The sequence below is a fragment of the Mizuhopecten yessoensis genome, unplaced genomic scaffold, assembly GCF_002113885.1.
Source record: "Mizuhopecten yessoensis strain PY_sf001 unplaced genomic scaffold, ASM211388v2 scaffold6135_1, whole genome shotgun sequence".
In the NCBI taxonomy this organism is placed as follows: domain Eukaryota; kingdom Metazoa; phylum Mollusca; class Bivalvia; order Pectinida; family Pectinidae; genus Mizuhopecten; species Mizuhopecten yessoensis.
Window position 1 is genome coordinate 1,634,978 of NW_018406397.1, and position 27,051 is coordinate 1,662,028.

At 34.0% G+C, this 27,051-nt stretch overlaps 1 protein-coding gene across 5 annotated transcripts in view; it reads left to right on the top strand.

Annotated features, from left to right (window-relative positions):
* The window catches only part of LOC110451564 (palmitoyltransferase ZDHHC9-like), a 48,275-nt gene extending 31,592 nt beyond the window's left edge, over window positions 1–16,683 (top strand). For 2 of the 5 annotated variants that reach the window (XM_021499657.1, XM_021499655.1), the window contains exons 7-11: window positions 2,753–2,862; window positions 3,486–3,618; window positions 4,190–4,340; window positions 4,946–4,996; window positions 10,137–16,683. In XM_021499657.1, the coding sequence (XP_021355332.1) occupies window positions 2,753–2,862; window positions 3,486–3,618; window positions 4,190–4,340; window positions 4,946–4,996; window positions 10,137–10,309 (618 nt within the window). In that variant the 3' untranslated portion in view covers window positions 10,310–16,683. Of the gene's footprint in view, window positions 1–1,643; window positions 1,747–2,752; window positions 2,863–3,485; window positions 3,619–4,189; window positions 4,341–4,945; window positions 4,997–7,711; window positions 7,757–10,136 lie in introns of all 5 variants that reach the window. The other 3 variants (XM_021499656.1, XM_021499659.1, XM_021499658.1) reach the window with 3 other exon arrangements.
* Window positions 16,684–27,051: the final 10,368 nt, after the last annotated feature.

Consider the following 27,051-nt stretch of genomic DNA (forward strand, 5'->3'; position numbering starts at 1 on the left):
GATTGGGAGGGACACTTTGGGCTGTAACAAAGTCGGCTGCCATGGCCTCTGATTGGGAGGGACACTTTGGGCTGTAACAAAGTCGGCTGCCATGGCCTCTGATTGGGAGGGACACTTTGGGCTGTAACAAAGTCGGCTGCCATGGCCTCTGATTGGGAGGGACACTTTGGGCTGTAACAAAGTCGGCTGCCATGGCCTCTGATTGGGAGGGACACTTTGGGCTGTAACAAAGTCGGCTGCCATGGCCTCTGATTGGGAGGGACACTTTGGGCTGTAACAAAGTCGGCTGCCATGGCCTCTGATTGGGAGGGACACTTTGGGCTGTAACAAAGTCGGCTGCCATGGCCTCTGATTGGGAGGGACACTTTGGGCTGTAACAAAGTCGGCTGCCATGGCCTCTGATTGGGAGGGACACTTTGGGCTGTAACAAAGTCGGCTGCCATGGCCTCTGATTGGGAGGGACACTTTGGGCTGTAACAAAGTCGGCTGCCATGGCCTCTGATTGGGAGGGACACTTTGGGCTGTAACAAAGTCGGCTGCCATGGCCTCTGATTGGGAGGGACACTTTGGGCTGTAACAAAGTCGGCTGCCATGGCCTCTGATTGGGAGGGACACTTTGGGCTGTAACAAAGTCGGCTGCCATGGCCTCTGATTGGGAGGGACACTTTGGGCTGTAACAAAGTCGGCTGCCATGGCCTCTGATTGGGAGGGACACTTTGGGCTGTAACAAAGTTGGCTGCCACGGCCTCTGATTGGCGGGGACACTTTGGGGTGTAACAAAGTTCTGGTAGGGCTTCTTTATTTGTTGATGCTTTAACTCATTCTTAACTCATATGACACACAAGTTCCCGGATTCTGGATGGCCTCCAATAGGTGGTGATATTTGCTGTACTGTTGATCTAGTGGGTCAACTCAAAGGTTACCTGGTAAAATTACAGTTTACATACATGGGCTGACTAGAAATGAGTTCAGAAAATATCTGTCTTAGGTTGGATTTTAGATGATTTACCTAAAACAAATATTTTATTGATTTAAACTTTATTTTCCAATGATTGCTTGCTGTATTTGACATCTTATTTTTTATGCATCCATTGTTTGCCACAGGGATTTGTGAACCAAGAAATAAGTTTCATTTGAATTTTGTCATCCCATGTCTAGTGTCATATTCTATCTATTTCAACACTGTAGGTAATATTAAAATCATCCTGAAGACAAATTTAGAAAGGCTTACCTTACAACATGTATATCAATATCCAGCCAATTATTGTTTAAGAAGAAGTTTGCATTCAAAATTAATATATCTACTTGTATATAAATACAGACTGAGGTAATTTAAAAACAAATGAGACTAAACAGAAACAGACTTCACAACATACAAAATGTGTATAGTGATTTATGTAGGTAAATGCAACCTATACAACCAGATTATTTGGGTAGTAGTAGTTGAAGAAGAAATATATATATATTTGATCACTATAAACCTATAAAAAAATGTGTTATAGTGTTGAAAGAGGTAGAAAGGCAAAATGGAATTGCAAATGTCAAAGATTTTTTTCCTTTTTGTTCCACAATTACCTGTGATATTTTAATATTTTACCTTTGCATGTGATTGAGTTGAGTTAGTTTCCTTAACCCCGCTGTACTGTTATAGAGATGGTAATGTGTTTCTTTAGTGTATGGTCAATCGTAGGCCTAGCTGGCTTCCATTCCTATTTAGTGGCGTCAGAACAAACAACCAATGAGGATGTAAGTACTTCAGGTCAGCTGTCTTAACACATTCACCCATGAAATTTCATAATGAACTATTCCAGCCTCTGAATTGGAAGAGTTCAAATGTGTCTTCAGGGGTGAATGAGTTAATAACTTACAGAATATCCTGTAGGGAGATACAGACAGATGAAGGGATGTAAAAATTACAATCTTTTATGTAGCTCTTTTATGGATTTGTAACTGTTAATTTCTTTCGTAATCAGTTGATTAATATTCACTTTTTTTGTTCAGTTGACATGCTTTGATGTGTGTATACACATTGAAATTATTAACTTCTGTCAAAAGTTTAATGTCTGGAAAAAAACAGTTTTTATATTGCAACTTCTAACATCCTGTGAATAAATTGAATACATTTGTAGATTTCCTACTTAAGTTTTTAGGACACAAGGAATTTTGTAATTATAAAGCTTTCATGTCATACCAAACTGTTTGTATTTAACTATAATGTTCTTGGAACAAGACAAATTGTCTATATTTCAGAACTGTTATGAGACACATTTAATGTATATATATACATGTATTATCTAAGCATTCATCACAAGGTGTCCTGGCATTGTATTTAAGCTTAAGGCTGTCCAATATTTGCATTTTGATCACTACTGTGCATACTGTGCATGTTGGGTTTTTTTTTGCCATGAATGCAAAGACGCATGCTTGTTTTCATAGGTTATGAACCTTTCATCAGTATCAAGAAACATTGGTTTCCTCCAAATCAAAAAATAGATAACCAATCATAATGATGATTGCATTTTTCGTTATGTTTGGTGTATTGATTTCTTTGGAAATTTACGTTGAATACATGAAAATAAAGAATTTAAATCAGCAATCAGCAAATTATACCAAGGTCCAACTCTGTTTTGTAACAATATCGCTTTATGTAAAATCTTAATTTGCTTACCTTCATACTGTTTCATGGCCAAACATTAGTGCTGAATACCAATTACTTTTCACCGTTTTATTCATGTTCATTTTTTTCTTACAGATCAAAGGATCCTTCTCTGCTAAAAGGGGCCAGGAAAATTTCAATCCCTACAGCCAGGGGTCAATATTGAAAAACTGTTTAGTAGTGCTTTGTGGGCCAACTCCTCCAAGGTAAAGCAATCGTGTACAGATAGTATATAGATCCAAGGTCACATTTCCCAAGGTCACTTTTCCCAAGGTCACTTTTCACAAGGTCCCATTTCCCAAGGTCCCATTTCCCAAGGTCACTTTTCACAAGGTCATATTTCTTCTAAAATTATGCACCTTTAAATATTGAAGTTTTACTGTATTAGAAAAGAAAAGCAGTTGGATAGATTGCTTCAGAGAGTTGCTTCTATTCTTTAAAACAAAAACTATTGAGAATTAAAGACGCCAGTCTGTAAGGAAATTTTGAATTATGATCAGCAATGCAAATCCAAGGGGATTTTTCTTTTTATATACAATAGTTATTATTTGGTAAAAACACCATGGTATCTCAATTTTTGCAAATACTTAAGTTTCTATTTATACTGCGAGTAATTCCCAATTTTGGGGGTTGAAATTTGTAAAATGAACATTTTTTTTTTTTTTAATTTTTTTTTTTAATCATCTCGCCATTTAAATGAAAGCAGTTCTTTGTGTGTCATATACATGAGGTATTGATAATCTACAGCACTAGACTAGGAAGACAAGACTAGGAATCAAAGAGGTTTTATATCACAGATATATAACTACGTCTGAACATGTCTTCACAGTTTGCTGGACAGGCGAGGTTTAGTGGTACCAGAAACCGTGGAGATCCACGGCGGACTGAACGCGACGACTGGCAGGGAGAGTAACGCTGTCAACGTGAAGCATGAGTATTATGGCTCAACCAATGAAACAAAGGTGTGTTGATACTCCACACTGAGTTTGATATCTGATACAAATATTAAATATCAACTGAATGGCAGTCTAGTTATAAGTATCTAGTTTTTCAGTACATTTAAATTTGCCAGTACTTAAGCATTTAACTGCTTTCAGATGGCATTCATAATCAGTATGAACGCCAACTGAAAATTTCATTAGAAACGTTAGCGCTTCTAGTTGAATTTATCTTGTTTCAAATTTATTTATCAAATTCAGCTTTAATTTTAAAGAAATGTTTGTATCATGTATGTTTGTTAAATGAATAGAACATCCATCTTCCTTAGAGGGTCAGTGGTGTCCAACATTGCAATTATGACATCATAATAATGATGATGTCAACACATGAGCCATGACATTCATAACTGATATGAATGTCATCTGATTTTGTCCGGGTTTTATAGCGGCAATGCAATAGAGTTGTACATAACATTTTATTATAATTAAAACAAAATCATTTAAAAAGCAATTTTAACATATTTTTTCAAAGAGGCAACTGTTGTACAAAAAACCAAAACCAGGATGTGAAATGGATTGTCTTTGTTTCAAACAGACCAGCAATGCGGGAACAAATACAAACAGTGTGGGTCCAGAGCAGATTTTCCACGGGAGTAGTAATGGTGTCGGTCCTGTCACCAAACACAGCATGATAAGTTACCAGGGACCAGACGGCTCTATAAACAACAGACTTCCCCCTATCAATGGTAAGTACCTGTCGGTCCACCATGGTCATAATACGGACGATCGATGACCAGGTAGATAGGTGGTCCATCTCCATGTTCTTTGATGGTGAAAGGGTGCCTTTAAATTTAATTATCACACCTCATAGTATGTTTTTGACATGGTGGAAATTCAAAATACTATTTCTGTACGTAGCTAATGCCAAATGCATTGCTTATTGATTAGATCGGGACTGGTTTGATCTCAGCTGATCAGGTTGATGAGTTAGATATTTGCTGGAATTCCCCATCTAACCTGTTGTTTCATCCTGGTCTGTTATGTTTATTTACACTGTTATGCAAAAGCTTTCAGTATTGGAGAAAAATTTCACCATGAAAATCTTTTTATAAACTGGGGAAGAAGATTTTGTTTACCAGTTGTAATATGTACACGCTAATCCCATTGAATCTATTGATGTCCCCTCGTCGCATTCTTTGTCTTTTGATGACCAAGTCAGTATCTCTGACATCAATTTTAATTTTGTTCATAACGAGGATGATAATGGTCTTTTGAAAGAAAACGAAGGAAGTTTCTGATATTTGGTTAAAAAAGAAAAGCAAAAACAATTTTCTGGATTTAAACCTGACAGGTGGAAAGAATCCCCTTTGGAATATGACTTTGACCCAACTCAATTATCATGGTAAGTGAGTGCACTCGGTGCATGTTAGCAAAGCATGTGGTGGCGCCATTTTGTTGGTTCAGTACAAGATATTTGATTTTTCTTAATGTATTTTTATATATATTTTACATGATTTATTTTTTATTTTTCTTCTGACTATTAATACTTTTTATTTGATTAAACATTTAAATTTATCTTATTCTTGTCATTGATGTTGCAGGGTCTTTATCTAACTGCTTTTTTCTTCTACTGAAATTGTGTATAAACTCTAAATGTCATGGTATATAGCTCTCAATTTATCAGGACTTCTATAACAAAGCAAATATTAAGTAGCAAAGCTTTTTACTGGAAGACTTCCTTGCTTCTATTGACATATAGTTTAAATCTGGAAGGATGGGTGCCCACAGGTTGTTTTTTTAGACCCCTCATTTTCCCTGATTATTTTACTGGTAATAACCTGATTGTTAATGTCACTACGACCCAAGTTAGACCAGAAGAATTTTATAAGTAAGGTATTGCTGCATCATTGGAAAAAGAAAATATCTGAAATCAAAATCCCAAGAATAGCCTAATTGGCATCCATCCTTCGGATCAAATAATAACTTTTGTTATTCCTATTATTGTGGAAATTCAATTAATCAAAATGCAAATTGTGTAACTTAACTTTCAAAGCCAAACATAGCTTTTAACGTTTTGTTATTATTGTTTGTCACTGATGATTATCGGTGCTAGGAATTACATATTACCTAATCACTACATCTCTATTATTGGATGTTTAGTTATTTACTCATCACTGTTTCTTTTTTTTATCCCTCCCCTTCTCACATATTTTGATATTTTTTATTTGAATTTATCCGTTATTTTGTATATTTATATAATGTCTTTCAGCTGAATGTGTCAGCAGAATGTGACGCTATTTATGGTTTTTATTGATATGTTCTAATTGTTACAAGTCAGGTATTGATTTCCAGTGTTTCCTTATCGATTCCAGCAAACCATTTATTGTAAATGTATCTGGTTCTTATTCATGATACCAGATTATTTTCAAAACTCTTATAAGGGCTATTAAATTGTGGGTTGTGTTAGGCTTGTAAATGTAATATTTATAGCAAAGAAATGTTTTAATTCTTACAGTTTTGCATATAAGGTTGTATTGATTTCATTAATATGTACATGTAGGTACATTAAATTGTATACCTGTTATGTAATTACTCTTAACTTGGGGTGATAGGCCAGAGTTTGATTCCCTCATCAGATGTGAAAATTTATGGGGTCGCCTACATGTAGCTACCCGACACTTTCTCCGAGTACTCGAGTTTCCTCCCATATAAAAACCCTGACACTTTACCATCAGGGTCGAAAAGAAAGATTAATTTAAATTTATGAAACTTTTTCTGAATGTTTATAAAATAAATAAAGTTTGAATTCATGTTCATGCTATAAACACGTAAGAAGTACTACAAAATACTGCTGTTAAAAATCGATATTGTGATGTATTTTCAAAATGCATGTAATATGTGTAAGGACTGTGGGTTTATGCATATTCATTTTTTGTTGTATTTTCTTTACAAATTAAGGAGGCTCGACAATGACTAGGTATTTATTACACATTTCTGGGTACTGTTTTACAGTAAAACCAAATAACATACTTTACAAACAACACAGTGCTCATTAGAGGCTTAAAGTTCTAGTTGGAAAATATTTGTTAAGGTTATCATAACATTATTTTGAGTAAGTTCTGCATCTTATAGTTGATATTGAGTACCATGGATCAACCTTTTGCAGTGTCCTTGCTAAATGTTCTTACAATGCTGTGAGTTTAAGCCTCCTCAGAGATAGGTAGATTTGAATAATATTGACTAGCTATTTATTTTAAGGAGATAGTTTGTTGATTTGTTGATGTGATAGCTGTACCAAGAACTGATGTCTGACAGAAAAATATATCAAGGAAGAGATGATGTTGTTTTAACCCTAGTGGTGCTGAATTGTTCCATATGGGGATACACTTAGTGCTGAATTGTTTTAATGTTGTTTTTTAATTCAGTAAAAACAAATTATGTTTAAATGTTCTTCAGAATTGGATCTAAGCCATTGAAGTCGTTTTATAACCGAGATATACCTAAAACTTGTATATTTAGGCCATTTATACTTACCAGTTGTGTTACTGATGTTTTACGATTCGCATCAAAACAGGCAAAATCATATTTTCTCTATTCTCACTATAACTTGCAAAATTATATCTAAATGGTGTTGATATAATCTGCAAGTGATTAGATAGTATCTATCATAGATATCATTACATATTAGACAGGTTGTATGCAAATGTTTGGTAAGTTTTCAGTATCATGTAGGGGAGATAACTCATCAGTGTGGACAGTTATTGACATTCTACAATGCATTGCAATCACAGTAAATCACAGTAAATGTGTCAAATAATGTATAAACGTTGAATTTACAATTTAACAACTTAATTTGGAGATGATATCAATGAAGTGAATGTTTTAATTGTACTGTTCTTCAATCATTACTTGTCCGAACTACCAGTGGTGCTTGTTGCTAACTTGATATTTCTAGTATCAACGAAATGGGTCTTTTTAAATGTCGAAATATAATGCGGTATCACATGTAAAATGTATGTTTGAGAAACATGGTGATGAATGTTAGTGTGTATGTAATATCTTATCTGACAAATGTCTTGTATGACGAGTGCAATATCTTGTTTGAATATTGTTCCAGTTGACGGAAACCTTCCTCCTTTATATGGCAAATAGCTGGTATTGGGTATGTCTTCTGTATTGTACAGAATCACTCTGCTCATCACTTGCATTTTCCAAGTACACAGGTCCGGAATCATGACAATTTGAATTGGCAATTTGATTAAAATCAATTTGAGCCATAAGATTTATTTTTTTGTTAAATTACATTTTCTCAATTTCTTCAATTTCTTCAATTCAAAATTTTGACACTTGGCTTTGGCAATATGCTATAATAATAAGGCTTAAAGAGGGAAAAACCTAAACAGTACTGGTGAAATGTGAGTGATTTCCAGTTGTGTTAGCATTGAATGCACCCAGCAATCCCATCTTAGCTCGGTCAGATCACACCATCATTTGCTTCCAGTGTAGTTTGTTTCAGATTCCAGTTGCTCACTGATTTTGCCATTTGAGTTTTTGAGATTTCAATCACAGGCACTTGGTGAGATAAGATTAGCTAGAAATGATGATTGATAACAAAAATGTTCAACAAATGTAAGTCCTATGAAATTATACAACATGCAAAGTTTTTATCGACTTCAACAAACATAAGTCCTATGAAATAAAGCAATGTGCAAAACTTTGCTCAACTTTTTTGCTCATTTCTAGCTATTTTTAAAATTCCAAGTGTCTGTCATTCAGTTGAGTTTGTTCCCATCTTCATTTTCGTTCTATTTCATTTGCAGTTTTGATTTGATTGCTGCATTTCATGAGTGTACAAGCATTTTGATTTTATTGAATGATTATTTCTCCCCAGGCTGTTATATTGAAGTCACTTATAGTCATTTCATTTGTCATTAGCTTTATTATTACTATGCTATTCGTGAGCTTAAACAATGGAACCCCTTCAGGTTGAACTTACAAACATTAGATTTTGGACTGTATTCAGCAATAGAAATTTTGAATGGATATCTGTTGATTTTGGAAAGAAAATTAATGGTTCTGACAAGGTTTCCAGTGTATATGGATATTGTATTACACAATAATATTGTATTTTTTCACTTGTAAATGAAAGCTCATTCAACAACTTGGTCCATTGGGCCACAGTAAGCCTAAGCCGTGATACACTTGAAATGTACACCTTCACCTAAAAAGTAGTGAAAAAAAATGGAAAAAAGCAAGCAAGAAAAAATTTATGTTGCACATCTATCGTTCTGACACACCAACATACCTTGTCTCCGGCATGCAAACACACATGCACGCTTACACAACACACATGGAGGCATGTCCTTAAATGACCTTAGCTGCTGATAGGACGTTAAATAAAATAAACCAAACTAATCATGTTGGTTAAATATTCACCACGGAATAGAAATTCAATAATTTGTTCAGTATGCGATTCATCAGTTTATTGTTTATACTACATTGTGTATGCTTAGTTTGTTTTGAACACAAACGGTAATTTGACAACTTATTATGCGAACTTTCAACAACATCTGTTCCCTTTGTCAAGCAAAGAGTGTAAATGTCTGATGTTTCAACTCTTTAACATCGCAAAATATTCACTAGGCCACAATGTGCCAAATAACTTAAGTCAGCTGTCAGAAATTATTGAGACATTTTGTCCAATTACCACTCTGATACAGCAGGTAGTCAGAGGGATGGATAATATGTTTGCCCATTCTGCCCTTTTCTCGATTTGTTCACATATTCAATAAAACTTGTTTGCATTTTAACTTTGTTTATTTTTGCTTTTAAAATTTTACTACAAAATACAGCTGATGTGTCTATGTGAATTAGATATGCTTTTTAAACTAACAATGAGAAGTTGTGGATTGTAACATGGAATTGTTTCACAAGTGACCTTTGTCTTTATATTACCAGGAAACAAGGTGGCTATTCAGACAAACACATGTTATAGAGCAAGATTGCCTACTGTATTACACTAATATTTCACAGAAGTTAAGTTTTTGTTGTGTTTGTGGCTAAAAAATATAAACTCTGAAAAGTCAGTTCTGATTTTTAAATTATTCCCTGAATATGTTTCGGGGGCATAATCCAATAATGTGACCATCAAAATTATTGCGTTGTACAGTACACAACATTATTGCTTCTACATGTATATCAAGTTTAAGTAGTGCATTTCCTTAGAAGGCTCCATGGATATGTTAAGGAAGACCATTTAATTACCATAATGACGTCGTTTGTGTTAAGCAAGAAGTATCTTGAAGGTGAGGTATAACAGACAAAAAATAAATCATTATTTGTTAATCTTGCAGTTTTGTTTTAGAACACTCATACTTGCCTTTGTTTCGTGACTTTGTACACATGACTGGTTCCATGTACCAGGCTGTGCCTTATATATGACCTTATATTGGAGCATCGGCTCCATGGTAAAGGTTATTGAGGACTATTTTAGAACATCAGTGTTCTGTTTCTCATCTCATCACTGTTGTGTGTATTTGCAGTGGAGTCCACCCCAGTTACACGGCTAGAGTCTACTCCTGGACCTGCTGTTGACGATGTACAAACTGTCGTGTACACCCATCCCCAACAGCCCAGCCTGAACAATCAATGGGACGCCAACAGCAGTGAGCAGCACCTCTTCCAAAATGCTAGTATCAACCAGCCTTCGATGTGATTTCTCCACCACTGTGTGACCACCTTTGTCTGAAGCCATGACGAGCCTCCATCGTCACTTGATTATACATTGTGTACTTACGGAAGTCAGCCAGAAATTGTCTGTCAATTCATATCTACTTAAAATACAACTCTTGATTTCTGGTGATATTATGTACAGTGGTACTCCTATCATTATTATCACTGAATATTAACTTAGATTTCATTAGAATTTGAATGTTTCACCATTGAAGATAATTTGTCAGTGTTATAACTGCCAGTTATTCCAAGATCATGCTTTAAAGCACATTAATTTGTTGTCAAAATTGTGTTTTCAAGTGTTCAAGAGGTATTTTTGCCATAAGCATTTTTAAAGTGTCTACTTGTAGTAATACATCCTGGATGTTGTGAGCCTAACTTGTACACATGTCAGCTGATTCCTGACATGGCGACATGCCTGTATGTTCCCGGAGAGCCTATCTTCCATTAGAATGATGAAGGTTATGGAGGACTTCTACATTCTATGTATTAATGATTATACAATCATGGTGTCATGAATGCCATGTAATTTATTTACATTACATATATTACTTATAGTATCATGTACTTTTTGGATTTAAAACACTGTTTCAGTGTTGATTCTTTTTGTATTGTCTGTTCATGTCAATTATTATTTACTCAGCTGTTATTTATTCTGCCAGATATTTGTGATGACAAGTAAAAAAGAAAGGATTAATATTCACATTAAGTTCAACCTTACAGTACTTCACCAGTGACCACAAAATATCCCTTTTTCTGAAATAGTTAATGCAAGTTTGGTGTAATGCATTTCCACAGTAATATCAGAATGGAAGTTTTCAACACTGGATACACTATGTGGAACACAAACTAGAGATAAAGAAACATTATCATAATAAGGAATTATTTGAGAAATTTCTGGTATTTAACAGTTTTACTTAAGAAAATTGGTGCAAAAAGTTGAAACTAATTATATAACATCACTACCCATTAAAAATGTGCATTTGCTATTCTTTAAGAAAAGCAACATAAGTGCTTGACCAGATATAATGAATAGATATCTTAAATGCAACCTTCCATTTCTCTTCCTAAGGGGAAATAACTGGATGGAGGTAAGGCAAAAGTGGTGCCACTTAGGGGAGGTAACTGGAGCTCAATGATAAACCATGACCAGTGTTGATTACTTGTATTTCTCGGCGTTTTGTCACTATTCAATGTGTGTAAAAAGTTACTGCTTCATAAATTATTCAACAAATAATGTGTCTTGGGGGGAGGGGGGAGTCCAGTGTTTTGAATTGAGAAGGAAATGTATGGTACCATTGCTGTAATCCCGGAAAGGTACATTTCTTCTACATTAAATCAGGGTTATGTTCAGAACTTTTGCTGTAAGGTAGAAGCATATGAAGTAAGAGAAACACATCAGATTCCATGGTCAGTGACCATATCTTGCCTGGGGCTTCTTTTAAATATATTTTTTAATCGGGGGCGTCTGATTTGATAAAAAATAAAATTAAAATGTCAATATCTGGTCAGATGCATGTTAAACTTGCTAAAGTCATCAAAATCAAGTTGAGTTTACTTCAGTTACCAGATATGTAGGATCAGAGCTTACATAGAATACCAGATGAAACATGCAGAGTTTACATCGATAACATACCCACCTTTCCACTCTTTTAAATACTTGTTTTTGTCTAAATAAAAGTCAGTGTGGTTTTATATTTTTTCCCTTGGGACGAGTTGTTATTCCAAATTTAGCAACAGATTTTTAAGTTTTGAAATGAGTGAATTTTTGTAAATGTACTGCAGGTCTATAAAAGGGATGGTAGTTTGGCGCTTGTTTCTAGGCTATTTAGGCCTTTATATTAGAGGTTATGGCAAGACAGTGATGGAATGAGTTTATGAAATATGAATATTGTGATATTTCTTATATGTCATTATTTTCTTGGACTTGTATTTTGTTTCATAAAATATGATACATCAATATATTTTCTTTTTTATACTTTTTTGTGATCAATTTTTTATCTAGTTACGCACGTGTGTATGTAACTTTGGGAATCATGGCAAATATTTTGTTTGCATGGAAAATAATAAATTATAATCATGGTCTTTTGCATTGTTCATAGGAGATGCTTGTGTGGTTTTTTATGTTCATTGTCTAAAAAAAGTATTGAAATCCCTCACCTTTTCAATGTTTAGTTTGAGGAAGGTACTTATGATATTGATTAACAGCTTCAAGGTGGGTTGTTTTATGTTCATAGAGTTACGGTATGGTGAAAAACAATATTTAAAGCTTTTTGCATTACTGAAATTTTTGACATCTATAAAATCTGTTTTAGTCTTCACAATAGTGAATTAAAAAATAGTTGACATTTTCTTCATCTCGACAAATCTTGCTCTTGTCCTGGATAGTTCTGTTTGATAGCTTCAAGACAGTCAGTATATTGTCAGCCAATATCTGTATCATGTGCTTACCATTGTTGTTCCCTGTGTGTAGTCATTGTGTTGATAAATTGCTCATATTCAGATCATTGCAGAACGGTTCCGTTGTAGAACGGACACTAGCTGTATTGGCTCACCGAGGCTGTTATTAAGTGTGACATACCACTGTAGATGGTATGGTGATAGTTACTGTTTATGTGATCATTATTTTCCCATAATGCCACATGTTGTGTAAATGTATGTCTGGTGATACAATGTATAATTTTCTCAGTTCTTTGATTACCTTCTATAGAAGTAGGACTTTGTATGCTATCTGTGGTTAAAAGACTGATCATACCCTGTACAACTTATCATAGTATACTTGTTTGTCTGTTATACAAATCAGTTTGACCCATCTAGCATGTCCATCTAATCACAACTGCTGTTGTAAACACGTCACATGATGGTCAAGCTTTGTATTGTTTTATTTAATTAATTGTATCTAGTCTATAATCATTCAAACCCCAGTCTTAATTGGTTCGTGGGAAGAAAAACATAATTTCAGGGCTAATGACAGAGAAAATATGAATGAAAATGCTTCACTTCCAGAATATTACAATCTTTTTTTCAAAATCTAAATCAACACATTTTAACGGTATCTGTATAATTTAACATCTTTTGTAAAGAAAGTTACTGGATCTCTCCCCAGATGGTGTCAGATTGAACAGGCTTTGGACATATCTGGTAATAACGTTTGATTTCATAAAAACGTAAATGTTGATTAGTCAAATTGTATTAAAAGTGCAATGTTAATTCACATGATTGTATAATTAGAAATAAAGTGTTTTTCAACTTCAGTATTTTATCCCGATAACTCATCGTAATTGAGACCAATGATTAATGGAAATGCAGGGTATTGTTCATCAGTAATTGAATGTTTGAGTGAAATTTTAACAATTTTATCATCACCAACCTGAATGAAAGGGTATTAGTTCTACCTTGTTCAATTGATGTGGTTTTTTTCGAAATCATAATACCATCAATACGTGGTGATTATTTGTAAATAAAGTGGCTTAATTTTTTTCACGTTTGACGTGTGTAATTATTCAACTTTTTATTTCTGTAAATAATTATCTAACTGGATGTTGTAAAAGTCATAAAAATCTATATATGAAGCATGCTTAATGATAGACAAAACATCATAGATTTTGCCAAGGTTTAAATACACACATCATAAGTATTGCAGTGCCAGAAGTAATATCGTAATAGAATTAATTAGGCTTTTATTATTTAATAGAATGTTTTCTTAGAAAGGTATACTTGTCACTATGATATGGGACAGAACATACTAAATATTCTTTTATTTTCTTCAATACAGTGTTCAGCAAATTTATTGAAATTTTGAATTGATTGACAAAACATTCCATTCGGAAGAATAATTCGACAGGTATTGATTTTCTGAAACCATCAAGACATCTCATGCAGACAATATTGTCAGTAGAGTCTGTTACGATCTTTAACATACTCTATTCAGTAGTGCCTAACGTTACCAGACGTCTCAAATCCTGTAGATTAGTGTCTATATTAGTACAAGGCTGTAAAATAATTATGGGCTTGAAATAATCCTTCGTTAGTAAGCAAAATCTAGGTTTTTAAGTGTATGCCTATGGTAGGATACTGCTCTACTTTTTCACATTACTTTGCTGTAAAATTAATTAATTGAATATCCATTCATCTGTATAAGTAAATTGTAATTTGGATACATATTCAAGAGTTGTTCATTATATTATTACATGTCGTTGATATCAGAAATTTTTTACTTGAAATTTCCTCAATATATATACTCCAAATATTGACATTTTAAACAATTAAATCAAAAATAAAAAGTCGAATTTATCCTAGGTTTACAGTATATTAAAGAAAGGATTCATAGATCATTTGACTATTACCTAGATGATGAATATGGATTTTAGCTCATCTATCAGAATATATTGTGATAAAATGGAGCCATATTCCATGTCAGATTTGTAGTGGTAAGTGTTATCAGATTTTAATATACCATATCAAGGTGTTTTTCTGTAAAAACGAAAACTAATCAAAAGAAATTGTTGCAAGTATATCATGTATCAGTTTTGTATATATATATATATATATATATATATGACAAAGAATTTAATGAAAATTATAATTTTGAAGGTAACTGAAATATCCGGCTTAAACTGTGATGAAACAGTTAATTGATTGGTAGATTTTGAGGAAATATAATATATATCAAACAAAGACAATATGAAATTTTATATATTTAGAGTTATTTCCCCTCCATCATATTCCTACGTCGTTAATCCTATGTAATTATCTTAGTATTCATGACCAGAGTTCCACACCAATAATTGTATGTTGACAATGATTTTATATCTCACTCCTATTTTACTAAAGCCCCTTCCTTACATGGGTATTCACCTTAATCACCCGTCATTGTCTTCTATCATATAATACAATATTTGTGTACATATGGATGTGTTTAGCATGGACATCCTTTGTGGATCATTATACCGCTAAATATTGTAAAATGTTTTCATCGTTTTGATTTAGAGCAAAATAATTACCTGAACGTGATTGGAACTTTCATCATTTAATTATCGGAAATAAAGGGGCAACTTTTCCTATTATGTTCGAACTTGTTTGAAATGGTATATACATATAACGGAAGAAAGAAAAGGTAATATATGGAAATTATCAAGAAATTATTAAAATTCATACATATTATCACAAAAAAAAAGAAAAAAATATCGCAAAATATTTATTTAACCGAATTGTTGTACTTGGATTGTTTGATTGGTTTCTTTGATTAGAAAATATAATCGGGAAGTTAATTTACAAAATAAAGCATTATGACATTGAAAACAAATGAACAAATTGCATGTTAACGAGACATTATTGACATCATATGATGATGAAACACAACAATAACATATTGGATTATCCTGGTGATATTTAATGTTACCTACCTTGATCTGAAAGGAGCCTTGACCCTTGGTGATACTGATATATCCCTCTTTAGTAAACCTGGCGTTTAGATCCAGTCTAGAACAATACAAGTTATAAACGTCAGGTAAGGTCAATAGTTATATATTTACAGCATACTTGTCAGATTAAAAGTCTGGTTAATGGTATCTAAACTTGGTTGTGTCCTAGCAGTCTAAGGTAAGAGTAAACGATTTATATTTTCATAATTATTAAAAATGGAAAAAGCTCATCCTGGAATCAAAAGGAACACCCTCAGAGATAACAGCCAAACAATGGTTTCTGTACGTTTTATAAAAACATTGAATTTGTTCGACTTGCTTTAGCCAGATAAGCATATGTAAAGATAAGTTTAAGTGACTTTTACTGGGAAGATATTCAAAAACATTCGAAATGTATGTATCAAAATCTGCCATCATTTTCCCGTCTATGGTCACCAAGAGATATTTCCAAGTCTTTTCACGTAACAATCTGCAATTGAAAAACAAGAAAATACATCAGTGTATATCATTAAAGATTTCAAGGCGGAGAATGCAATTTTAATGAACACCTTGAAAGGTTACAAATCTATTTAGAACAAGACTGAGAGAATTAAGTATTCGGCTACTAGAACTTAAATTATACTACTCTGAAGTCACTGTGTTGATTCTGATGACGTCAGAATGATACTAGATTGTTTTTGTGTGATGATATGCTTTGTGTCATTAGATATGTTATCAGCTGCGAAACTGGCGCCTATGTCAGCCCACGTTAGAAGGTACAGAGTCTAACTGTTGTTTGATGATGGTGACTGTTCTCCGTGACTATATATATATCCACGTGCCCGTGGCTTGTCGTAATTCCACTGTCAGAAGTCATCTTGTGATCAGTAAATGTTTGTGTAAACTGCATCTCTACTGGCATTGAATGAAATAAACATGATTTATAAAAACAAAAGTATTTTCCGTTTTATTTTAGAGTCTGAATGACATTCCCAAATGGACATCATGTCGACACTATTGGCTTAGCTGTTTGGTAGAGGAGACACACCGACACTTGTAGATAAGTCTAGATCATCTGAGCCCAGTTGAACTCCAACCTAAGGAGCAGTTTGTTTCTGATAATAGTTAAGTTAAGAGGACATTGTATACGGGTTGTAAAAGCAATCGGGAAGTTGGAAAGGAATACAAATCCTAAAAGGTTTCAAACAATATCATTTGAGGCAGTAATGCTATATGAATCGGGGATAGGCAACAGAAATTTGAATAAAAGGAGATACCTTGAAGTATGTGTCGATGATGGATCTACAGTATTTACATGTAATTCGTAAGAAAGATGAGAAGAAACAGCATGGAGATAACATCCAGCATATGAGAGAGAAACACTTAAGTATACACTATTTGAACGTTTTCAATCACTAAAATTATACTCTATGCGAAGACTAACATATCAGGGCCCACTTGTATAAAACATCTCAACTCTTGAGATTTTCTCAAATCTTAAGATTTCCCATAGACAATACATTGCTTGAGATTTTCCTGAACTTTGAGATGTTTTATACAGGTGGGCCCTGCGAAACAGTGAAAAGCAATTGCCAAAATATAAGCCAAAGCAGGACTGCTGGAAAGTAGGTAAAGATTTGGTATTGTAACGCCCACATAACAGCCTTGACCCTTCGCTCAATTTCTTGGACTAAAACTGCTTCATTGAGATGAACAAGAGAAAAAAAACACTACTCAACTTTCTGATCTTTTTAAGCACGTATTAGAACTTGATACTGAAACTACATTACCAAAAATGTATCCGTAGTCACTGCTGAACGGGTAATTCAGACCTGGATTGCATCATCCTTCTTTATTACTTTTCATATCTTACCTTGGTCCTGCTGTTTAACATTTACTTTGGCTGTAGATTAATTAAAAGGAAACAGTTTTAACTAATCTATAGTTGAATATTAGTTAATGTGAACAAGTATAAATGTATTTATTACACAGACGATATGTAGTCGATTGAACAACAAATACATGCATGTTTATGAACTAAGAACGATATGATGTTACATGTATCTTTTCACTATACATACGAATTATGCACGTCACGTTACTAAAAATAAGAAATAAATTAGTAATCAATTCTATCAAGTATAACGTAAATGATGGAACAAATAAGGTACATTTACGATACATTACGAACCTTATGTTAGTGACTCAACAACCCAGGAGGAATATACAATGGTCCGGGGTGGGTGTTGCGTTATCTGTGCTGTAGCATTCAAGTGAGGTGGCACTATAAATGATGCCGTTGAAACCACGGTCCCACTACAAACAGAACCCAATACATCTCCAGCACACACGCAGGCATACACACATATGGAGATATCAGCCTGGTGGCATAGGACCTGATAAGGCAAATTTCTCCACAAATTGTAATGATTAATGTTTATGTTCATTTATTTACTGTAGGACACATTAGAGAGGTTTATTCTCCTCTAAACTCTATTCATTTTGCAACAATTATGAAACAAGTTATTTCAACTTATATTGATCACTCTTGTTTGCCCGGATGTTAGCGCGTGGGGGTCTTAATGTGGGAGGAACCGGAGTACCCGGAGAAAACCCACGTGGTCGGGCAGTTGACCCCATACCTTTTTATGTCCGATCGGGGAATCGAACCCCGGCCGCCTTGGGGAAAGGCAATTGTACTATTCACTGCACCACCCGACCACTCTAGTGATTTATTCTAGTTAGATAGGGCGCTATATCAACTGTTGTTGTATATCATCTCGGAAATCACTCTCTGCCACATAAAAAATGGCATTACGTGTTAAAAATTATCGACAAGCTATACCAAAATAACATTTCCTGCACCCAGACATCCTTGGACAATCTGGAAGTCGATTGTTAATTTACAATAGAGTCACCTACCCTCTGTCAGTGTCTGTCGACTGTCGGTATACATCATGGGTGCTATATGTGCTTTCGGACTAGTTTAATTACTGCTCTAGAGGACCCGCTTTAGACTCTTGTCTTTTATGGACAGCTTATGAAGTCATTTATATCTGTGTCTTTTAATATCGTATCGTGTTCTGATTTTTCCTGTATGTTAACGCTATGGTATACGTGATTTTTCTCCAATTTCCCTTCCATCTACTTAATAGCATTGTTAGCTTACGTTGATATACTCGAGTTTGTGCATTATAGAATAAGTAATGTTCGCTACAGTCTGTAATTACCATTTTGTGAATGTCTATCAAACATTGTAACTATGAAACACTTGGGAATTGTGTATTATTATTTCATTCTTTGTTCTTGTATATATGATAGACAGCATGGTTCGGATTTAGCATTGAGCTATATTATTCTGTTGTATTTTAATGGTACGCTTTAGGTTAGTCTTTATAAAATATTACTGAGAAATTTCGATTTAAAGTTTACATTCTGTTTTACTTTAACAATATTCTTAACGTTGATCTACAAGATGAATCATAGATTTGTTATTAAATTTATATAAAAAATAAATAGGATATGAGTCATGTTCTAAATTTAGCATATCTATTATATAAAGTGACATTTGCGCTATTAATCAAGAACAACTTTCTCTAAATAAGGGACATTGCCAATTTAGAAGCAGGTTGTATTTCAAACTGTGGTCAATCCATCTTAAAACTAATCTCTAATTGCCAATTATTGTGTGTATATAGCGTCACATACGAACATAGTAGCGGGTTATAAATTACCTCTGCAGGAGACGGAAAATCTCTCGACAGGTTACGTATCTTTGCCAAATTACACACCAATATTTGCGACTACGGCGTGAAAAAAAATCTGACCTAATCATTATCAAAGAAAAACAATTTTTGAAAAAATGAATGTAAATGTGAATGACGTAGGGGACCAAAAGACGATAATATCCTGTTTGACTTTAAACTTATTTTGGGGATACTCCTGTTTGTTTATAAGTAAGCGCACTTATTGTATACATATGATTAGCAATTAGATGAGAAAACAATTATCTTGCTCTTTTTAAATCCTAGCTGCTGCCCCAAAGACATTATATGCCAGTATGTGAGTGACAGATAATGGTAATAGTATTAATAATGAATTGCAGTTTTGTACCTATGCTGGACACATGCTAATAATCTGCCATAAGGCTAGCATTATATCACACAACTTACACCTGACACGATTTCTATATGTTTCATTCGAATAACTTACAGGTAATATATGGTTGTGTATGAATGTATGTATGTTATTGCACATTGTACGTGCCGAGGAATAGGTAAAACATGGGAACCCCTTAATTTGATAGTAGATTCTTCTTTTAGAACATGCATGGCCCTGATATAGGCTCAGAAACAAAAGGTGAATTTTGAGGAAATTTATAACACTAAGAAAAACTTCATATATCGCACTGCTAGTGTACTTTAAGAGTTTTTTAAGCTTAATAACAAGTAAACATTATAATATCAATAACGAAAATATGTGAGAACATATATTTAACCCATTCACCCCTGAAATTTCATTATTAACTATTCCAACCTTTGAATTGGAAGAGTTCAAATGTGTCTTCAGGGGTGAATGAGTTATTGAACAGATAACCGACTAAGTGTGGGAAATACACTTATTATTAACACCAGGAAAAGGCGTTTTTCAAAGGTATTAAGGTATAATCGTAGGGATAACATATTTCTAATTCCCTATATATTTATGTTTGATTGTTTGGGAATTTACTCCTCAATTCACCATGTACGGTAAACAATCTGGAATTATATAAACACGATGTGTATGAAGACATTAAGGAGAACATAATTTTCATCCTAGCAGGAGGGCGACATTCCTGTAGCTCCTGAGCTAGGTGTTCGTGCACCTGTAATTTGGACTATTCACCAGGCTATGATCACCAATGTCATATTAAAAGTGATTAAATACAGTACGTCATTTATGCTACAAAACACATGGCACGGGCAGGTGCTTTGAAGTACTTTGCAGTGATTGGGTTATACATGCTTGTAGGCAAGTTAATGAATGATCCGTATTTACATATATATTAGAAGTATAAAGTACGCGGAAATGTCATATGTACAGGAATGCGATCATTTAGGTACAAGGTGTGATTTCCAGAAGCTGTTTTCTCCTACATTATATTTCCGCTTAAACGAAAAACAAAAAGTAAAGGGAAATGGTATGGATTCGAAGACAAAAGTTAAGAAATTATATATCATTAATAATTAGTTCTCGTCCAAATATTTTCATCTGCATTTAAAACTTTCAAATAATAATATAATCCCATAGTGAAGAAAATAGCAGTGTCAACTAATTGTGCTGTTAATTTTACAACTGTGCCAAATTTGATGTCCTGAATCAATCAACCAACATTTTCCTTATGAAGGTTGTATTAGACACAAAGTCGAAGTTTATAATCGTCATCATGACCTGCTTTCCACCTTAAGATATCTATGTTATCTTATACCTTTGGTTACCTAGATATACTTTCAACGGGAGACTTCATTACGGGTGTCACTTGTGGTGAGAGGAGATATCATGATAGGTACCACATGTGGCGATAGGAGACGTCATGGCGGGTATCACATATGATGACAGGATACATAACGGGTGCCACATGTGTTGACAGGAGACATCATGCCGTGAACCACATGTAGTGACAGGATACATCATGACTGGTGCCAAATATGATGACAGGAGACAACATAATGACTGGTGCCACATCTGATCAAAGGATATATTTGACGAGTTCCACATGTGGTGACAACAGAAATCATTTACGGGTGCCACGTAAGGTGATGGGAGACGTTATGACGGGTGTCATTTTTCTTTGGTGTCCCATCGGTTTCTGCTTCTGTTATTCCATTTCGACATTTAGTTCTGCTATTGTTATGTAAGAGAAATCATGATGGGTACCACATGTTGTGACAAGACATATCATGACGGGTGACACATGTGGTAATAGGGGACATCATGACGGTTCCATATATAGTGCAGGATACTTACTAAAGTATGACAACAACATCGATACATTTGAAAGTATTGAAAGTTATATTAAACAACTAACAAATGGCACGATTTATGTGTTTTATTCGATTAACTTAAAGTTAATCTATGGCTGTGTATGTATTAACTGTACTCGTCGAGGAAAAGGTAAAACCTTTGAACCCCTTGATTAGAAATTAGATTCTTTCTTTAGAACATGCATGGCCTGATATAGACATAGGAACAAAGGGGGAAATTTTATAGTGGACTGCTAGTGTACTTATAGAGTAATGTTATCATAAAAAAGTAAACATGATAATATAAATAGCAAAAATATGTAAGAATTCATTATGTATGACCAGATAACCGAATAAGTGAAAATACTATTATTATCAATATCATCAGGCAAAGCTGTTTTTTAAAGGTCGTAAGATATAATCGGAGGAATAACATTTTTCTTATTCCATATCAACTTAACCTTAATTGCTAAGGAAATTTACTCTTCAATTAACGATGTACGGTAAACAATCTGGAATGATATAGACATGAAGTATATGACGTCATTACTGAGAATATAATTAGCAATCTAGCGGGAGGAGAACATTCCTTAAGCTCTTACTACTGACCTGGAACCAGGTGTGCATGCACCTGTAATCTGAACTGTTAACCAGACTATCAAAACATCGTTATATTGAAAGTGATTAAATACAGCATGCCATTTATACTACATAGGTACGTGGCTTGGATAGTTGTTTTGAAGTACTTTGCTGTTATTGGGTAATTAATATAAATATACAAGTTAATGAATGATCTATATTTGCATATCTATTAGAAATATAAAGCACGCCGAAATGTCATATGTATAGGAGTGAGATCATTTAAGTACAATGTGTGCCTTCCAGAAGCTGTTTTCTCCAACATCATATTTCCGCTGTACGAAAAACAAACAAGAAAGGTAAATGATATGGATTCGAAGAAAAAATTAGAAATAAAAAATATTAACTATTAATAAGTAAGTTCTCGTCAATATTTTTCTCTGCATTTAAAACTTACAAATAATCCCCAAGTCAAGAAAATCGCAATGTTAATAAATGGTGCTGTCATTTTTATTAGTGTGCCAAATTTGATGTGAATTAATCACCCAATGTTTTCCATATGAGTCTTCTAATGTACATATGGTCGAAGTTTAGGGTCGTAATCATGAACTGACTTCCACTTATGAACTATCCACATTGTTTTAGACCGTTGGTGACATAGATACTTTCATATGTTGCCACATATGGTGACAGAAAACATTATGACGGTTGCACATGTGGTAACAAGATAAATCTTTACAAGTGTACATTTGTTAACAGGATACATCATAATGGGTACCACATGTGGTGACAGGAGACGTTATTGGAACCACATATTATGACAGGAGACTTCATTACGGCTACCATATGAGGTTACAGGAGGAATCATGACGGCTGCCACATATATTGACAAGATACGTCATGACGGGCACCGGTTGTGGTGACAGGGGAAATAATTACGGGTGCACCAGTGGCAATAGGAGATGATTTCGTGACGGGTACCACATATTTTGTCAGGATACACATCGGGTGCCACATGTGGTGGCAGGAGAAATCATGACGGCTGCCAACTATGATAACAGGAGACATTATTGCAGGTGTCACATAGGAGAAATCACGATAGGTACGACATTTGATGACAAGAGAAATCATAAAGGGTACCACATGTGGTGCAGAGCATTCTTACAAATGGAGCACACTATTTTGCCTATTTTTGTTGTGATTGATAATGTTTTCATTTTTCTTCCATGTCCCTTCGGTTTCTGTTGCTGTAAAATTTATTTCGACATTGAGTTCAGATACTGACATGAAAAGTTTGTTCAAGAGTGCGCTCTATGGTAACTAAGAGAAACACTAGGCAAAACCCTGTAAAAATTTACTGAATATTAATTTATACAAATATCAACTGGTTACCATGGCAGCCATAATGGAAAGCCTAAATAAACGTTCACATATTAGTGCCAGGGAAGTATTAAAAATTAAAGAAACAGTCATTTGAAAGTTCTACTGAAGATTTTAAATTTTGATGGATTTGGGGGCCAAAAAGGGCCAAAACTATACAAAGTCATTTTAATAAAGATATTTTGCACGTTATAAACCTAATTAAAAAGTACACATGTACCTTCCTAAGCAGATGTACCAACAGTGCTAATTCTCATAGATATGTAGTAAACACACCCGCAAATAGACTTTAAAAAATGCATGGTCAACAATATGTTGATAAACGATTATCATAGTGTCTCTTGTTTACTCCCATGTTCCTGTTGTTGTTGGTTTTTCGATTAGACTTTGTCCTTGAGTGTTAACACTGTAGGATATTTGGTTCTTTTTCGGAACACACTGTTGTATGATATGTTGTTTTCTTTTTGTCTTTTTTTGTTGTTGTTGTAAATTTTATCTTTTATTATTTTAATGTGTGAATTTGATCAATGGCATCAATTCTAGTCAAAAGGAGTTGTGGTCGAGCCATGTTATGCACTCAAATATTTGATATAAGGTTCCTCACGTACGGGCTGACAAATTAACGTATTTTTTTAGTAAGATTAAACAAGTAATAACAATAGCTATATCTTTATTTAACGTGACAGCAATGCAAATACAGAATAGCTTAACTTAAATCAATATGAGAATAATTTTGTCCCAATCAATATCATTTAGTGTAAGTCACTACAGTACTTGTGTTTAACAAACACCCTTTACAGTTATTTGATGCATAAATATACTTTGACCGATATTACGATTATTTCTGTTCATTTGGACAACACTACAAGATTTGTTTTGAAATGATCATTTATAGAAACTAATTTTATCACTACGCTTTAAATACACATATCTTAAATCAAATATTATGATAGCTCTTCGGTCTTCGGAACAGTATATTTATCTACATTTCAATTATTTAGGTGTCAGTTGATCAAACAATATATTGGATTGTCGACAATGAAATAACTGTCTAGTATTGATATTCAGGGTAACATCAACTTTATCATAATGGAGTACCGTACAATATCACGATACAACCATAGGCTATAACCTTTTCTCTCGATTCACCTATAATATTGCCCTAGTAAATGACCCTGTTCCAGAAAAATGACATCGTTCTATAACATTGTCTCTGTTTCCTATCGATGTTGTTTATTTTGTCTCTGTATCCTATCGATATTGTGTTTTTTTCTCTGTATCCTATCGGTGTTGTTTATTTTGTCTCTGTAGCCTATCGATGTTGTTTATTTTGTCTCTGTATCCTATCGCTGTTGTTTATTTTGTCTCTGTTTCCTATCGATGTTGTGTTTTTTGTCTCTGTATCCTATCGATGTTGTGTTTTTGTTTCTGTATCCTATCGATGTTGTTTTTTTGTCTCTGTTTCCTATCGATGTTGTGTTTTTAGTCTCTGTATCTTATCGATGTTGATTATTTTGTCTCTGTATCCTATCGCTGTTATTCATTTTGTCTCTGTATCCTATCGATGTTGTTTATTTTGTCTCTGTATCTTAGCGATGTTGTGTTTTTTATCTCTGTTTCCTATCGATGTTGTTTATTTTGTCTCTGTTTCCTATCGATGTTGTGTTTTTTGTCTCTGTTTCCTATCGATGTTGTTTATTTTGTCTCTGTAGCCTAACGATGTTGTTTATTTTGTCTCTGTATCCTATCGCTGTTGTTTATTTTGTCTCTGTTTCCTATCGATGTTGTATTTTTTGTCTCTGTATCCTATCGATGTTGTTTATTTTGTCCCTGTATCCTATCGATGTTGTGTTTTTGTCTCTGTATCCTATCGATGTTGTTTATTTTGTCCCTGTATCCTATCGATGTTGTGTTTTTGTCTCTGTTTCCTATCGATGTTGTGTTTTTAGTCTCCTATCGATGTTGTTTATTTTGTCTCTGTATCCTATCGCTGTTGTTTATTTTGTCTCTGTTTCCTATCGATGTTGTATTTTTTGTCTCTGTATCCTATCGATGTTGTTTATTTTGTCTCTGTTTCCTATCGATGTTGTTTATTTTGTCTCTGTTTCCTATCGATGTTGTTTATTTTGTCTCTGTATCCTATCGATGTTGTTTATTTTGTCTCTGTTTGTTATCGCTGTTGTGTTTTTGTCTCTGTATCCTATCGATGTTGTTTATTTTGTCTTTGTATCCTATCGCTGTTGTGTTTGTAGTCTCTGTTTCCTATCGATTGTGTATTTTTTGTCTCTGTACCCTATCGATGTTATTTATTTTGTCTCTGTATCCTATCGATGTTGTGTTTTTTGTCTCTGTATCTTATCGATGTTGTTTTTTTGTCTCTGTATCCTATCAATGTTGTTTATTTTGTCTCTGTATCCTATCGGTGTTGTGTTTTTGTCTCTGTATTCTATCGATGCTGTTTATTTTGTCTCTGTTTCCTATCGATGTTGTGTTTTTTGGCCCTGTATCCTATCGATGTTGTGTTTTTTTGTCTCTGTTTCCTATCGATGTTGTGTTTTTTGTCTCTGTATCTTATCGATGTTGTTTCATTGTCCCTCTCTTCTATCAATGTTGTTTATTTTGTCTCTATATCCTATCGATGTTGTGTTTTTTGTCTCTGTATTCTATCGATGCTGTTTATTTTGTCTCTGTTTCCTATCGATGTTGTGTTTTTTGTCTCTGTTTCCTATCGATGATGTGTTTTTAGTCTCTGTATCTTATCGATGTTGATTATTTTGTCTCTGTCTCCTATCGCTGTTATTCATTTTGTCTCTGTATCCTATCGATGTTCTTTATTTTGTCTCTGTATCCTATCGATGTTGTTTATTTTGTCTCTGTTTGATGGTGTGTTTTTGTTTCTGTATCCTATCGATGTTGTTTTTTTTGTCTCTGTATCCTATCGTTGTTGTTTATTTTGTCTCTGTATCCTATCGCTGTTGTTTATTTTGTATCTGTATCCTATCGCTGTTGTTTATTTTGTCTCTGTATCCTATCGCTTTTATTTATTTTGTCTCTGTATCCTATCGCTGTTGTTTATTTTGTATCTGTATCCTATCGCTGTTGTTTATTTTGTCTCTGTATCCTATCGCTTTTATTTATTTTGTCTCTGTATCCTATCGCTGTTGTGTTTTTTGTCTCTGTATCCTATCGATGTTGTGTTTTTGTTTCTGTATCCTATCGATGTTGTTTTTTTTGTCTCTGTAGCCTATCGCTGTTGTTTTTTTGTGTCTGTATCCTATCGATGTTGTTTATTTTGTCTCTGTTTGATGGTGTGTTTTTGTTTCTGTATCCTATCGATGTTGTGTTTTTGTCTCTGTTTCCTA